At 41.2% G+C, this 14,208-nt stretch overlaps 1 protein-coding gene across 1 annotated transcript; it reads right to left on the bottom strand.

Moving 5' to 3' along the window:
• Positions 1-1,913: 1,913 nt before the first annotated feature.
• On the bottom strand, positions 1,914-12,630 carry nmur1a (neuromedin U receptor 1a). The gene is made up of 3 exons (XM_035175863.2): positions 12,452-12,630; positions 5,901-6,844; positions 1,914-5,023 (listed from the first exon to the last, which is right to left on the bottom strand). Exons 2-3 carry the CDS (start codon positions 6,811-6,813, stop codon positions 4,638-4,640), a joined length of 1,299 nt encoding a protein of 432 aa, XP_035031754.1. The 5' UTR covers positions 6,814-6,844; positions 12,452-12,630; the 3' UTR covers positions 1,914-4,637.
• Positions 12,631-14,208: the final 1,578 nt, after the last annotated feature.

The following is a 14,208-nucleotide window of genomic DNA, read 5'->3' as shown; positions in this document are numbered from 1 at the left end:
AGAGCTGGTCGACCACTAACCAGAGGCTCCAGTGCAAAGGCTGAAGTATCCTTGGACAAGATACTGAACCTCAAACTGCCAACATGTGTGTGAATGGTATTGAAAAGGTAGAGCATATAACGGCGCTGTGTGATTGGGTAAATGTGGTTTGTACTGTAAAGCACTTTGAGGGGTTGACGAGACTAGAAAAGCACTATACTGTATGGATACAGTCCATTTACCATTTTATTTACAGCCTTTGTTTTTTCTGTAAACAAATATTATGCTTTAATAGTAAATAGTTTAATTCAATCTATTGAATGAATTGAAATTTAAAACCGAAGCTCAGCACCGTGGCAGTAAGATAATACAACTGCACTGAGCAAAGTGAGTGGATGAAAAGCAGTATCTACTTTGATTATAACGATTCAAAGTGCTATTTCTCCAATGACTCATATTCCCGTGGACGTCCCACTGCTCTGTGATTTCATTTTAACGCCACAGAATTGCGATTGAGAGAAGGCAGAAGCTGTCACTTAGCTAAAGGTGTAATTTGAAGCCTTGAAAAGCTTTTGTGGTAATCACATCAAACTACAGCCCCATTATTCATCTGACCGAGGGCAAGACAGTTGCTGCCCCGAGATATTTGTGCCATGCAAATGTGCTACATGTAGGATTTTTCTCTTTTTGCTGTTTAGCACATGCAATAGAGTAATAAATTCACAAGATGAAGGCAGGTGCGCCATGTGAGTGTAACTTAACCACATTCTTAGTCTCTTGAACTTAGGGGAAAAGGTAGATAAATGAGCTGAGTACAGCTAGAAAGCATCAGATGTTCAGATTAGTCAGATGAATCATGAAAAGCTTTAATTATGAATTATTTAATGCCCTTATAAATTCCCCTGGTAAGACAGGATAGCTTTAATAAGATGCATAGCATGGTAGGTTAATGGTTGAGCTGTGGAGCTATACACTTGTCAAACCTCTGCACTAAATGTCATGCTTGTGATACATTGGGTCTCAGCATAGAAGAATACATTTTCTTCTGCTGAAGGGCAAAAGAGAGGATTACTGTTGCTGCTGCTGATTAAGGCAACAAGCTTGGCACTAAATACTTTTCAGCTTTTTAGCCTTTCAGGGTACATGTGAATACAAATCATATTAAGTGCAGAATGAGCCTTTCAAGTGAATGTCAAAGTAGATGAGGGTCTCCAGTGTTCAAAAATTGATTCAAGAATTAATTCACTGACAAAGAACCAAATGCACTCAGGTAAGTAGATACAGTGGTGAAATCACATTTACTAGAAATACTCACAATGCCTGAGAACAGGTGAATTGTACTCATTGACAAAATGAAGAAACTAGGGGGGCAATCAGTAGGGTTAGGGGGTTAGGGGTTAGGGGGTTAGGGGGTTAGTGCATACCTCCGACCAAAAATATATTTTGTTAGGTCACAGTGTCCTTGACCTTTGACCACCAAACTAAACCAATAAATAAACTTTTCGACCAATAAAATCCACGAGCCAAACTGAATGATGATACCAAATTTGAAGAAATTCCCTCAAGGTGTTATTGAGATGGCGCGTTCACAAGAATGGGACAGATGGACGACCCGAAAACATAATGCCTCCGGCCACTGGCTTTTGCCAGCAAAGTGGAATAAATAGCTGCTAAAAAACAAGACAATGCAAATGTGGTTGTGCTGCACCATCAGTGCAGCCTCTTGTTAATATAAATTGTCAGTTAATAGGAACCAGACATGTTATTTATGTAGACAAGGCTCCTGAAGACGCCACCTCTTTACTGAATATTATACAGACACGCAGGTCGATGCCCTTGGCGATCCTCTGCACACTCAAACGTAGCCGTGGAATTCGATGTGACATGAAATGGGATCGGAGTAGTCTGCATTTCTAGAGAGTAGTTAGCTCTCCAGCCACTGCCAAAGTCCTGCCGCAGCCCGCCGCATCACTACAGGCATTTCTTTTGTGGTTCACTGTGCTTACGTCTTCGTCATCACCGAAGTTCATCATCATGCTCCGAACCTCTCTGCTTTGATTTTCTTCGTCACTGCTTTGGCGAATGACAATGCACAAAAACATGGTCGGTGTTCTCAGGCAGAGAGGTTACACTTACAGCTTTTTTATGAGGTAACAGACCTCATAAAAAAAGGGTGGGGGGGTCCATAATCCTTTTGCTCCTGGCAGTTATCCCCACACGGTTATATAATATACATATTAATCTTTTTTTATTTTTCTAAACTCTTTTATACTCTTTTCTACTCCTTTTTAAGTTTTATTTAGTTTGAAATTTGTTTTAAACTGTTCTTTCAGATTATAAACAGTTTTCTTTTAATTTTGTCTTTAGGTTCGATCACTTATTATTTTCATACATTATTTTGGTTTGTACCTCACATATTAGTTTGGTTGTGTAGTTATTCATCAGGTTGTGGGTGGCGTTTGTAGTATCACAGAAGGTAGTGTTTTTTTGTTCCTTTAGTTGTGATTGGCGTTGTGCTTCCATCAGTTGTGCCAGTGGTTTTGTTTTATTGGCTTTATGGTTTATCACCACCCGCGGCCCTCTACGCCTCACTTGACTCCTGATTTGTTTGTTTGCCCGTTAATGTTCATTAAACACACAACAGCTTATTTAGCCTTTTCCATCACCAGCGGTTGTTGCTTCCCTCGTTTCTTTTATCTGTAAACACCTGCAGGGTTGTAACATAGAAAATATTTTTTGGTACCCTCAGATAAATATTATTACACAGATGTTGAGATGGGAAATTACATGAAAGAGATAAAAAATATGAATTACCACATGAGATAACTTGCACACGGAATCTGCAGCAAACGTACAGCAGGCCGGAGTTCCTCAGGGGTCAACGCAGCCTTTTCCTAAATATGATGAGTTACCCATGAAAATGTCTGCTGTTCCAGAGAAACGTGTGATGAATAGTACACACAGCAAATGATGGTGATAATGCTTGTGGTGCAGGCACTACTTTCTGCCTGAAATACAAATGTACAGCTTTAAGGGAATCTGCCTCCCTCCCTTAAAGAGAAGGGGCAACTTTGGTTAATATCTGTAATCACATGTCACAAGTGAGAAACTGCTTCAGGTGAATTCTGACCCCTCCACACGAATGGCTTTGAATAGCAAAGACAGGTATGATGGATGCCTCTAATTACAGTCATGGCACACAATTATCTTGTCTTCTATTGTATGCTGGCAGTTCACGTACAGAGAGGTCTTTCAAAACTTTATTTCTGCAGCTTTGGCCATATGGGTAACAATTCCATTTGTTGGGGATGTTGTAACACTGCTAGAGCCACGACCGAAAAATATGAGCTGAGAGATGATGACTCCTACACAAAACAACACCTTTTGTTCAGCAAGTTTTAAAAGCACTTATAGCCACTAAAGCATCTGAAAGCATTTTGACTGGCTTCCTACAAAACACAATGCAACATAGAGAAATGGTACAAATGATTTTTGAATGTACTTTCACGTAGGTCTACAAATTGCTGCTGTAAAAAACAACCAACGGCAGGTGTCTTCATAAAGTACAACACACTTCTACACTGTAAAAAGCAAAAGACATTCAGCAGAAATGACTTGAACACCGATGTAAACATTCCACAGGGCTGACATGCATTTGGTCACCTGAACATAGCTTTTTCAGATTATATACAGATTATATACAGAGTTTATAATTTGGTAGAAATAATAACTCTACTTACAGTGTAGTTGACCATGTTAACAAGATATTGAATTTTCCCTCATCTTGCAGCCATTCGTCACATTTTTATACATGTAAGCCATTTTGAATATGTTTCCACACAAATCAGTGCACAAGATCCAGGCTTTTGTCAAGACTCTAACATTGAGATACACTTGGGCTTCCTGTTCATGACCAAATCTATAAATATATACATTTTCAAATTCTTTCTGGGCTGGACCAATAGCAGCATTTTGGAAGAAATGTGGCATCATCAATTGAATGTACAATATTTTTCCAAATGGAACGAACAAACAATATGTTTTCATTTGAAATTACATGACATGTCTTTCTAACAAACAGCAACGGAGCGAGTGAACTAACCCTAACCCTTTTGAGTTCTCAAAATTCTCTTAATATTTCCCTCAGCTAGCATGATTTTTTGTCATTGGAATATTGTTATATGTCATACAGGGTCACCATATAGGCTGTAATAAGACTGAAACTGTCAGATCAATGGAGTTATTTTAGAATCTGGCAAATATGCAGGTTAAAACTCACAGAAATTGAGCGTAAGTGAGCTTTTTTTTATGTGCGCTGAACCATGATCCAGTTTAGAACGTTTTCATTCTAAACTGCACGGTTTCCTGTGACTTGAGAGCAATTAGGTTTGAAATGATGCACTGCAAGAAATGTGATGTTAAACTTCAATATGTGATTTGCTGAGTTACAGATTAAGTTTTCATAAGCAGGCTGCAGTGACAGTTTCAGCTGATGAGTGCTTTGCCCACCTGCACTTCCTCCACTCAGACGATTCTGTATTTAGCTGATGCACCTGTTTATAGTGGATGTTGATGACAGCTGACGGATGCAGTGACTCAGAACGAGAGAGTCGTTCCGTCCACCATGCCACCCTCCCATGTCCTCCAAGACTAACCCCTTAAGTTGTAAAAGTGGTCTCATTCTTCACCCTCGCTTCTCCATCTTCTGCCTCGGCTTCAACAACAACAACGCCATTGCTGAGTGGCGCATCACTCAGGGTGCTGCGGAGCGTCACCCGGGTGACACTGAGAGAGTATTTCCTGGGAGCGATGTGATGTGGCCGATGGCACATGACCTCCTTGAACATTTCTCTAAAGCGCGTGGACATGAGGTTGTAGAGGATTGGGTTGACAACTGAGCTGAGGTAGAAAAACACACCGGAGATGATGTGCACATACTGGAAGATCTCCAGGTGGTTTTCGGTCCAGTCATGGATGAAACTCCACATGAGGCGGTCAGTGTGAAAGGGGGCCCAGCAGATCGCAAAAACCACCACGAGCACAACTGGAACAAACAGAAAAAGCAAGAAGAAATGACAATGGGAGACACAGTTAGATGGGATTTTAAAGGCCATTAATGGATGTCCCCGACATGCTCCCTCTGTTCTCAATCAAATTGTCCCTCTGTGTGCTGTGAGTCAGTGATGCAGAAAAAAAACCTCTGCACTGGACACACAGCCTTTGATTTAGTTCTAACACATCAGTATTAAATCCATTTTTTGACTCATAATTCAATCAATCAATTAATCAAATTTTGAAACTATATTTATTATAATGGAAAAATACATCTTTGAAGTCCTCACTCATATCATCTTCTGGTTCCTTGTACTTATCCTTAACTTGGTTTTTGTTTTGCTCTCAGAAAATACCTTCACATACGACACAAAAACCAAAGGCTGAATAAAAAGTATGCATGAAGATCAAAAGAGGAGCTATTATGAAATAATAGGTCTACATTTTCACCTTTGTCATTTTGGTTTGAAAAGTAATTGTTTTATTTTACTTTAGGGAGACATTTCTGTCTGAGTTCTTGAATTAAAGAAAGGTAACCAAAAATGACTGTTTTAAAGTTTTAAAGGTGTGGGGAACAAGTTCTGTGCTTGTTGGGAGCCAATGGAAGGTCAACAGGCTTAGCCAGAGGAAATTTCAAACACATATATTACCTTAGCTAGCTTTCTTAACACATCCATAAAAAGGGTTCCAACAATAAAGCATCTGATCTTTAAACTCCTAAATATTGGTATTGAACAAAGACATTTTGAGCATTATTGTTTTGCTGATTGGTGAGTTGGGCACACATTTCCCAGTTAGCGTCATTTGAGAAAAGGCAGGAAAAGAAGAAAATCTATGGTTTTGATAGATAAGGACAGTTTGTTACTCACACAACATTTTCGTGACCTGCCGGCGACGTGCCTTCTGCTGCTGTGTGCGGATGTTACAGAAGCTGTCCTGTCCAAAGCCCGACTTGGTCTCCAGTGCCTGATGCATCTTCTCTCGCTTCAGCTGCAGCCCGATCAGCAAGTAGAGAACGCTGATGATGAGCATGGGCAGAACGAAAAACAGCAAAGTGGTCACCTGGATGGTCAGATTGTACATCCATAGTGGTTTCACCAGTGTACAGATCGCGGAGTCAGGGATTTCCACATTTTCGTTCCCAGCTTGGCCGATGGAGCGACTGTAAAGGATGGCGATCCCATGCAGACTGGTGTTTGGAACTGCACACAACACTGACACACCCCACACCGTGAGGATGACCCGTTTGGCGTGAGTGCGTGTCACAACGTACTTTGCGCGCAGTGGGTGCACCACAGCAATGTAGCGCTCCACACTCAGTGCCGTCACGTTGAGGATCGATGCCAAGCATACTGTCTCGAATAGGAAGGTTTTGAAGTAGCAACCTCCCTTCCCCAGGAGAAAGGGGTAGTTATGCCACAGCTCATACAGCTCCAACGGCATGCCAAGCAGCAGCACCAGCAGGTCTGACACCGCCAGGCTGAAGAGATAGTAGTTTGTTGGCGTCCACATCACTTTGTTGCGTGCAATGACACTGCAGGTCAGCACATTCCCCAACACGCCCACCAGAAAGATCAACAGGTAGATGAGACAGACAGGGAGGAACACCGTTGATCGACGAGGACCCAGATATTTTTCCAGGTAGCCTGCCAAGCATGCATCGTCCAGATCGATGCTGCTGCCGTTCATGCCCGGGGTCAGATTGGTACACTTTTCCCCAAGAGGACAAAGCCACCCTCCTTTTTCAGCCAATAGATCGAGAGAACAGTTGGAAGTTGACATCCTGCTTGATTAGTCACAGTGGAGTCGCAATCTGAGGGAAAGAAACAAAAAGTCATCTGTGTTAAATTGGTACAGACTCACACAAGAATAGAGATGGTGGATGGTAATCACATTCACACAAAACCTCCAATTAAACAATCAATTTCTAGAGATGAGTGGTTTTCAATCATAGTTGAATAGGAATCAAATCTTTGTTCAGGAACTTGGGTGCCATCATCAAATTAGGAAAGAGTTGTCTCACATCTTGACATTCATCATTCTCCATCACATTTCCCAACCAATTTTCCAAACTCTGAATTGGAGTAGCCATGACATCTGTTTCTACCAATGAGTTTTGAACATAAGACTGAGTGATTGAAAGATCTTGAATTGCCATCTGTTTCCCGCCCTTTGGTTTGAGCTCAAAACCATCAGAAAGTCTGCCTCTGTGCTTCAATCTACTCAATCATGCAGATACGTGTTGAAACTGAATGGTAACATCATAAAGGCCACTATGCTTTAATAAACGTTAGTAATAGCTGCTCTAATGAATATATTTTGAGTTGCAACAAATGGGATGACTACAAGCAAATTGACATGGGGTGCTTGTCGTCATGCACCCACAGAAAATGTAATATCATAATGGATTTTTACCTAGTTCTGCTCATTATTTTAGTATCATTTTATGAATAAGAGTCATTTCCGAACACGGTGAAGAATAAAGCTTCTGAAGAGCCAGATACAGTATATTAATAGGGAAGAGGAGTTGGTGGAGACAAAAACAGAGAATTACATTCCCCTGATACAAGAATCCAAATTGCAAATGTTGTATTATAAGTTGTTGCATTACAAATGCAGATTTAAAAATGGATCCCAAATATATGGATCAAAAATGTGGGTGCAGCGGTCGGCTCAAAGCAGGAACATTCTGTATTCAAACTAAATAGCCGACATGGACCATTCTGTGTGGAGTTTACATGTTCTCCCTGTTTCTAAGTAGGATTTGCTTCTTCCCACAGTCCAAAGATATGCAGCTTGGATTCATTTGAGACTCCAAATTGCCCGTAGGTGTAATTGTGAGTGTGAACGGTTGTTTGTCTCTTGATGGGGGTTTGTCTCTCAATGTCAGCCCTGTGATATGCTGGTGACACGTCCAGGCTCCACCACGCTTCTCACCCAATGTCCTGCAGTGCTTAAAGGATAATTGGTATAGATATTTGATGGATGGATGGAGGGAAAACAAATTCATCATGAACAAATGCACATTCAGCAACACTTATGGTCACAGTGCCTTTCTCCATGGTAATAAAGAAACACGGCACCTGGTTCAGTTGTGTGTCTCATTGACGTGTATTATTAGCTTTGGAAATTGGAGGTCTATTACACAGATAACGCTTCATGTACGAGGGCAAAACTCTATACTTACGAGAGTTATTTCTTTGCTGTCTTTGGTCTTTTCATGGAATTTATTGACGGAAGAATTATTCACCCTATTTCAGAATTTCTTAGAACTGTCCAATCAGTATATTTGTTTCACTGGCTGGAGCATGGTCATATGAGGCCAATACGACCAAAAGCTGCGATGAAAGGTCTGCTGTGGTAGGATTCCTATTATTCTGATTACCTTGACTCTTTGAAGCTCAGCAGGAGCAGCTTGCCAGTGGGAGGGGGGTGTGGGGCTCCCTCACTTATGTGACTCAACATAATGAACATCACTGCTGCTCTGAGTTTGTTTCTCAGTCGGGGGAGCAACTTTATTTGCCGTACTGTGAGTCCTTGTGCCACTGACTCACTAGGTTTAATTGACCACGGATGGTAAATGTAATAGTTTTATGTGCATGGTGTCACACCCTGCAGGGAGCCAAACTATTGGCTCGAGTGCGAGCCTCCGGAGCTTCAGTTTTCTTTCTCTGCCTGGCCTCTTATTATAAAGTCAGCTGAAAGTCTGCAGAAGTCGAGGTGAGAACACAGCAGGGGATCCCCACCGCTGGATTCACTGAGGCCGAGTGGAGGGTGGATTCTAACAGGCGACAGGCGCAAAAATGAATAAAACAAAGAAAACATATTTCGGGATGAAAAAGTGGAGCCACACATGTAGGAGACACCGACATCTGAATCCTGTGGAGGATCAGTTGCTGCTGTGAGCGTGTTTGAGCAGAGAACGCCCGCAGCCCCATGCATGTGTGAAGGGCAAACTGCGGAGAAAGTACGGACCCAATTCTCTGGAGATGGTTCCCAGGACATGTCTGAAAACAAACTTTAAACAGACTAATTAACATTTTCACATTATCTTATTTGTTTAATCCTAACCATCAAACTCATTTAACCCCCAGCATAAATGCAAATACAAAAATGTTTAATAGGCTAATGCTTCTATTTGTCTTTAAGGGCGCGTCAACATTATTGGAAAGATGTGCTGGCGCCGCACTTTGACCACCTGGACCAGATCTATCCTGCCAGTCTGGGGATCAAACAGACGACCTTTCTGTAACCTTTAGGTTGCTGCTTGGGCATTACAGGTGCAGGGGCAAATCAGCAGATTCATATTAATGCCAGCAGTATACTGTTTGTCCTTGAAAGGTACTTTACCTTCTGTTCAAAGGAAAACAGATCACAAAGCAGTGTCATTACATATACAATCTTTGAAGGCTTTTGAAGCTCCGGTTGATGGAAATGAACTGTAATGATGATGATAATAATTCAGTCTAGAACACTTTGTCATGATTTAACCATTTATTTCACAAATGAGAATATAGTTATTTGCTTGGCGCGGATGGCTCCATTCTTTGGATGTTCCCTGGATTAGCCACGCAGCATGCTAACATAAAACAGGGAACACGTGCAAAAAAAACCCATGCAGTGGGCGTAGCAGGCAAGATACATTTGTTCAAGATTAATACCATTTACCACAAGCATGTTTGAACTGCTAAAAGGTGCCGCTGCCGGCAAAGCATGTGTGGCAGTGTAGCTGAGCAGGGATCAGTGAGGAGGAGGTCGTATTTAAAGGGAACAACTTTGTTGAGAGAATGGGCTGTGATTGGTTAGTGACTGGCGTGCCCCCATAAACCTATGAGCAGCTGACAGCTTATGGCAGTTGAGCACAACATGATGCTTCATTAATAATGATATTCCTGGTTGAAGATGAAAGTTCCCTCAATAAATGACTGTTTTTCTGTAAAGGATTTTTTCATTAATTTAGTGGTTTGTAAGTTTATTACATAAAGAAAATTTCATTTTGTTTTACAGAGGAAATTCTGGGAGGGATTATTTCCGGCCAAGTCTTTGCATTTTGTCATTCTTCACTTGACGTAAGGGAACACGTTTCATTTAGCTGAATGCAAACTTGTGACATGGAGGTGAAGTGGAACGATATTTGCAATTTAGAACATGAGAGCTGGATAATGAGAATGACAGGGAAAGGGCTTTCCTGCCAGTTACATATGAATGACTTCTGATGACGAGCGGTGAAAAATACCACAATGATCTTACCATACATTTACATATATCAGTCAGAGGCCTTTTCTGTCTGTGGCTCAGAGTGTCAGTGTTTCATCAGGATGCAGCTCATGTCTGTCAACCCTCTCGATCTTGACAGAAAGTGAGGCCTGTTGGTCGTGTATTGTAAAGCCACATCCACTGCATTAAAACAAACAGCATACCAGTGACTGTTCCCCTGTGGCTTTGAGTGCAGCCACTGCTGTGCCATAAATGAATTTGATTGTCAATAGGATTTTCACATCACAGCGCCCGCTGTCAATCAGGCCACTTGTTACAGATCAGACTGTTGGCTGCAACAGCTTATTAGCATTCTGACTGGCCGTATTTCAAGGAATAAAGTCGCAGGCTTTATAAATACGAATACACTACTGTAATGAATGTTTCAAGGACAGGATCTACGGTGTATTTGATGCATTAATGGATGACACATCCTCATGAGCATTCTGCAAGTCACATGTCACAAATATTCTACGTCGAAAATCTCAGTAACTCTGGATTATTTTGTTGTAATTTTTTCTAAATTAATACACACTAAAATCGAATATCCTCTCTTATGAATTATTAGATTGGCAAGCAATCGTGTTTAAAAGTTTTTTTTTTCCAGCTTCTATAAATTGTTTTTCCTTCCTCAGAGTCATGACTTGTTTTCACCTAAAATGAGTGAAACGAAGTCCTAACACGAATTGTCCTAAAATCGATGTATTGAAGTGTCAGTTCTGGAAACTACTGTATTCACTCTGCTCACCTGTCAGAAATCTCCAAGGTAGGGCAGTTGATTATTCTTTATTTATCCCCATGGGGAAATTCATCCTCTGCTTTTGAATGAAATGAGCTGCAGCTACGGCGCTCACATGTCAGCAATAACCCCCTTGTGTATGAAATAACTACATGCACTGCACAGGTTAAAACATAGAACATAAATCAATGTTCCACACAGCTTTTATTAGGTGCACAGCAGCCGTGCATTGTACCGCTCATTACAAACAGTATACTGCAGTAAGCCACTTTCACTCTGATGCAACATATCCAGCCTTCAATAGTTCACACGCCTTGTGTCTGATTCTGAGCAAACATCCATTGCCTTGCCCTGAAGCTGCTGCCCTGCAGTCTCTGTCCTTGTCCTGAGAGCCCCGACATCTCTGTACTCTCCTCCAGAGCGATGTCATGAATAATCCAAATCACAAGTTCAAGTCGTGTGCATTTGCCTTGAGAGAAGTCAACACAGCAAAATAACTGGAACAGCAGCACAAAAGCTGATGCTACTCCCGATGAGAGTCAACAGTGTCATGACTTTGTGGGATGAAATTGGGTTTGAGCGCCAGGTTCTGCAACCTGCGCTGTTGTTCACTTTTTATGTGTTTAATCAGCAGTAATTGTATGAATGGTATTAAGACGGAAGAACTTTAATAACACCGCATCACATTTTATGATCCATCACTTAACGAACTGATTCCACAGAACATCCCCGACTCTGTTCTGCAGGTAAATGCTGCAATTTTCCTGATTTCAGGTCACACTGATACTTTTCTCACAATCATGACTTCAATATGTTGTTTTCCTGGTCATCATCATTTTCCTATTGTACAGTTTCTTTTTGGACGCAGAAAGAGCCTAGACATATTTATTTGGTCACCAGGACACCAAGTTTTTTTTAAATGATGTTTAGATGCTTTTATTTCACAGGTAGCCTAATTACACTTACTTGGTTTAAAACAGGCTGCTCCCCCTACAATCCAGTTGTACTAAACCTGGCACTGCTTTAACAGAAAGTCACCACTTAGATAAATGAAGGTCACACGAGAAATTAAATTATAGCCTCCGTGTAGTAGCCCAAGCAAATCCTTTTTTTGCTGGTTATTTGCACAAATACGAATGTACAGTGTCCTTGATATTAAATGTTTTTGAAAAAAGCAAGTTATTTATGAAGAAAGTCAAACATAACAGTAATCACTGAAATAGAGTATATTATGGCTGCTTACTGATCCACTACATTCATTCACATTTATTTAAGCTAAGTCGAGTGTTTATTCTAACCTCATTTATTATCTATTTCAAAAAATGACACAATTAAAATAACTGGAGCATTAACAATAATTTCAAAACGTGGATATATAAGTTAATGAATTGGTTAATTACATGAAGACATCCGGAAAGGACTTACCTCTAATGTGCTTCCCTTGTTGTTATTCCCTGGTGTAAACACAGATTAGTGTCTTGAGAGGTCGGTTAACAATGAGCTGCTCTCTCAGTCCACTCTGCTCCCTTTCTGACGCTTCCTCTCCTCTAGCCTCACTCATGATCACACACTCGCACATTTAGTACAAACACACACACACACACTGTCCCTCTCTCTCTCTCTCTCTCTCTCTCTCTCTCTCTCTCTCTCTCTCTCTCTCTCTCTCTCTCTCTCTCTCTCTCTCTCGTCTTCTTTCCCTCTTCATCATTCTCCCTCTCCTCCGCCCTCTCTATACCACACATGTACCTGAAGACATCCAAACCTTCACTTATAATTCTGCCCACACTTAAAGTATAATGACTGTAATGGTAATAGGATAATGACATGCTGCATGAATATTGAGCTTTCAGTCTTCATGTTTGAATATATATATGCATAATATGTTTCACACTTTACTCTTGTACTATATATGTAAAGTTGTCTTTGTACCTCGATAGCTCGGCTTGTTTATTTTTCCGATCTGTCGAAGTGACTCCCACAATTTAATTAACAATTATTTTGTATCTCTACACGGGCCGTGGAGATCCTGTGGTGTTACTGTACAACCCTGGAAAGAGAAGAAAGTGAGCCTGAGTTGCAGGAGACGGACGGACGGACGTCAACATTATCTGGTGAGACTTAGTGATCGAGAGCTGTGAAGCATTGCGATGCACTGCAGGAATCACAAGCCCTTATACAAATTCATGTGGCCCTATAAGTAGAAGAAGTATTGACAAACTCTCCTGTTGAGACTGGCACCTTGTTTATCAGTTTCTGCATCCAAGCTGGCCCGTACCCAAAATAAGGCTCATCACTTAAAGGTGTTCCTCAGAGACAACGTGTGCGTGGCCAGAGGATGCGTCCAATGTGCGCCTCCTTCTCCTGCACTCACTATTTGGGAGCATTTCTTTTAACACAGCCAGAATCTGAAAGTTGAAGAAAAAAGCATCCTAGACCTCCCTAGACCACGGCCATCTGTCCCTCCCTCGTCTATTTCTCCAGGCTCCAGGAGTGATGGTGTTGTGCTGTTGTGCATGAAGTGGTCACTATTCCGGCTGCGTACAGATCCTCTTGATTATAATGCAAAGGTCTCCTCCTCCTCAGTATACCTGGAAAAGATTCTAAATCAGTCCTTCGCTCATTATTAATTCTCTACCACTTTCTTGTTTTAAAACCAACTGAAAAACATATTTTTTTGTGTGCAAATTTAGATTAAAGTATGACATTAACAGGTGAAACTTCTGCATGTATTACTATTGATTGTAATGATTCTCAGGTGATATGGTGGTGCAGTGTCTAGCACTGTCAACTCACAGCAAGAACGTTCCTGGTTTGAATCCCAGCCTGTGGAGTGCGGCTTCTGTGTGGAGTTTACATGTTCTCTCTGGGTTTACGTCGGTTTTCCCTGGCTACTCTAGCTTCCTCTAACAGTCTAAAGACATGTAGACTGGGTTAGGCTAATTGGAGACTCTACATGTGAATGGTTGTTTGTCTCAGTATGTGTTAGCCCTGGGATATGCTGGCCTCTCGCTTTACGTCAGCTGGGATTGGCTCCAGTCCCTAACTGCGACCCTCAAAAAGGATAGGTGATATATGGATGGAGGGAGGATTATTCATATATTCATATACATTGACTCTATGCTGTATGCAATGTGTTATAGGAATACATTTTACTTGACTTATGGGAAAGAGTGTCCCTTGAT

The sequence above is a fragment of the Hippoglossus stenolepis genome, chromosome 14 (assembly GCF_022539355.2).
Source record: "Hippoglossus stenolepis isolate QCI-W04-F060 chromosome 14, HSTE1.2, whole genome shotgun sequence".
NCBI lineage: Eukaryota > Metazoa > Chordata > Actinopteri > Pleuronectiformes > Pleuronectidae > Hippoglossus > Hippoglossus stenolepis.
This window is presented reverse-complemented; position numbering and strand designations above follow the sequence as displayed.

Coding starts and splice junctions, on each gene's coding strand:
- nmur1a (XM_035175863.2), bottom strand. CDS start 6,813: ATGTCAACTTCCAACTGTTCTCTCGATCTATTGGCTGAAAAAGGAGGG. Junction 5,024..5,900: donor GCAGGTCACGAAAATGTTGT/GTGAGTAACAAA, acceptor TGTTTGTTCCAG/TTGTGCTCGTGGTGGTTTTT.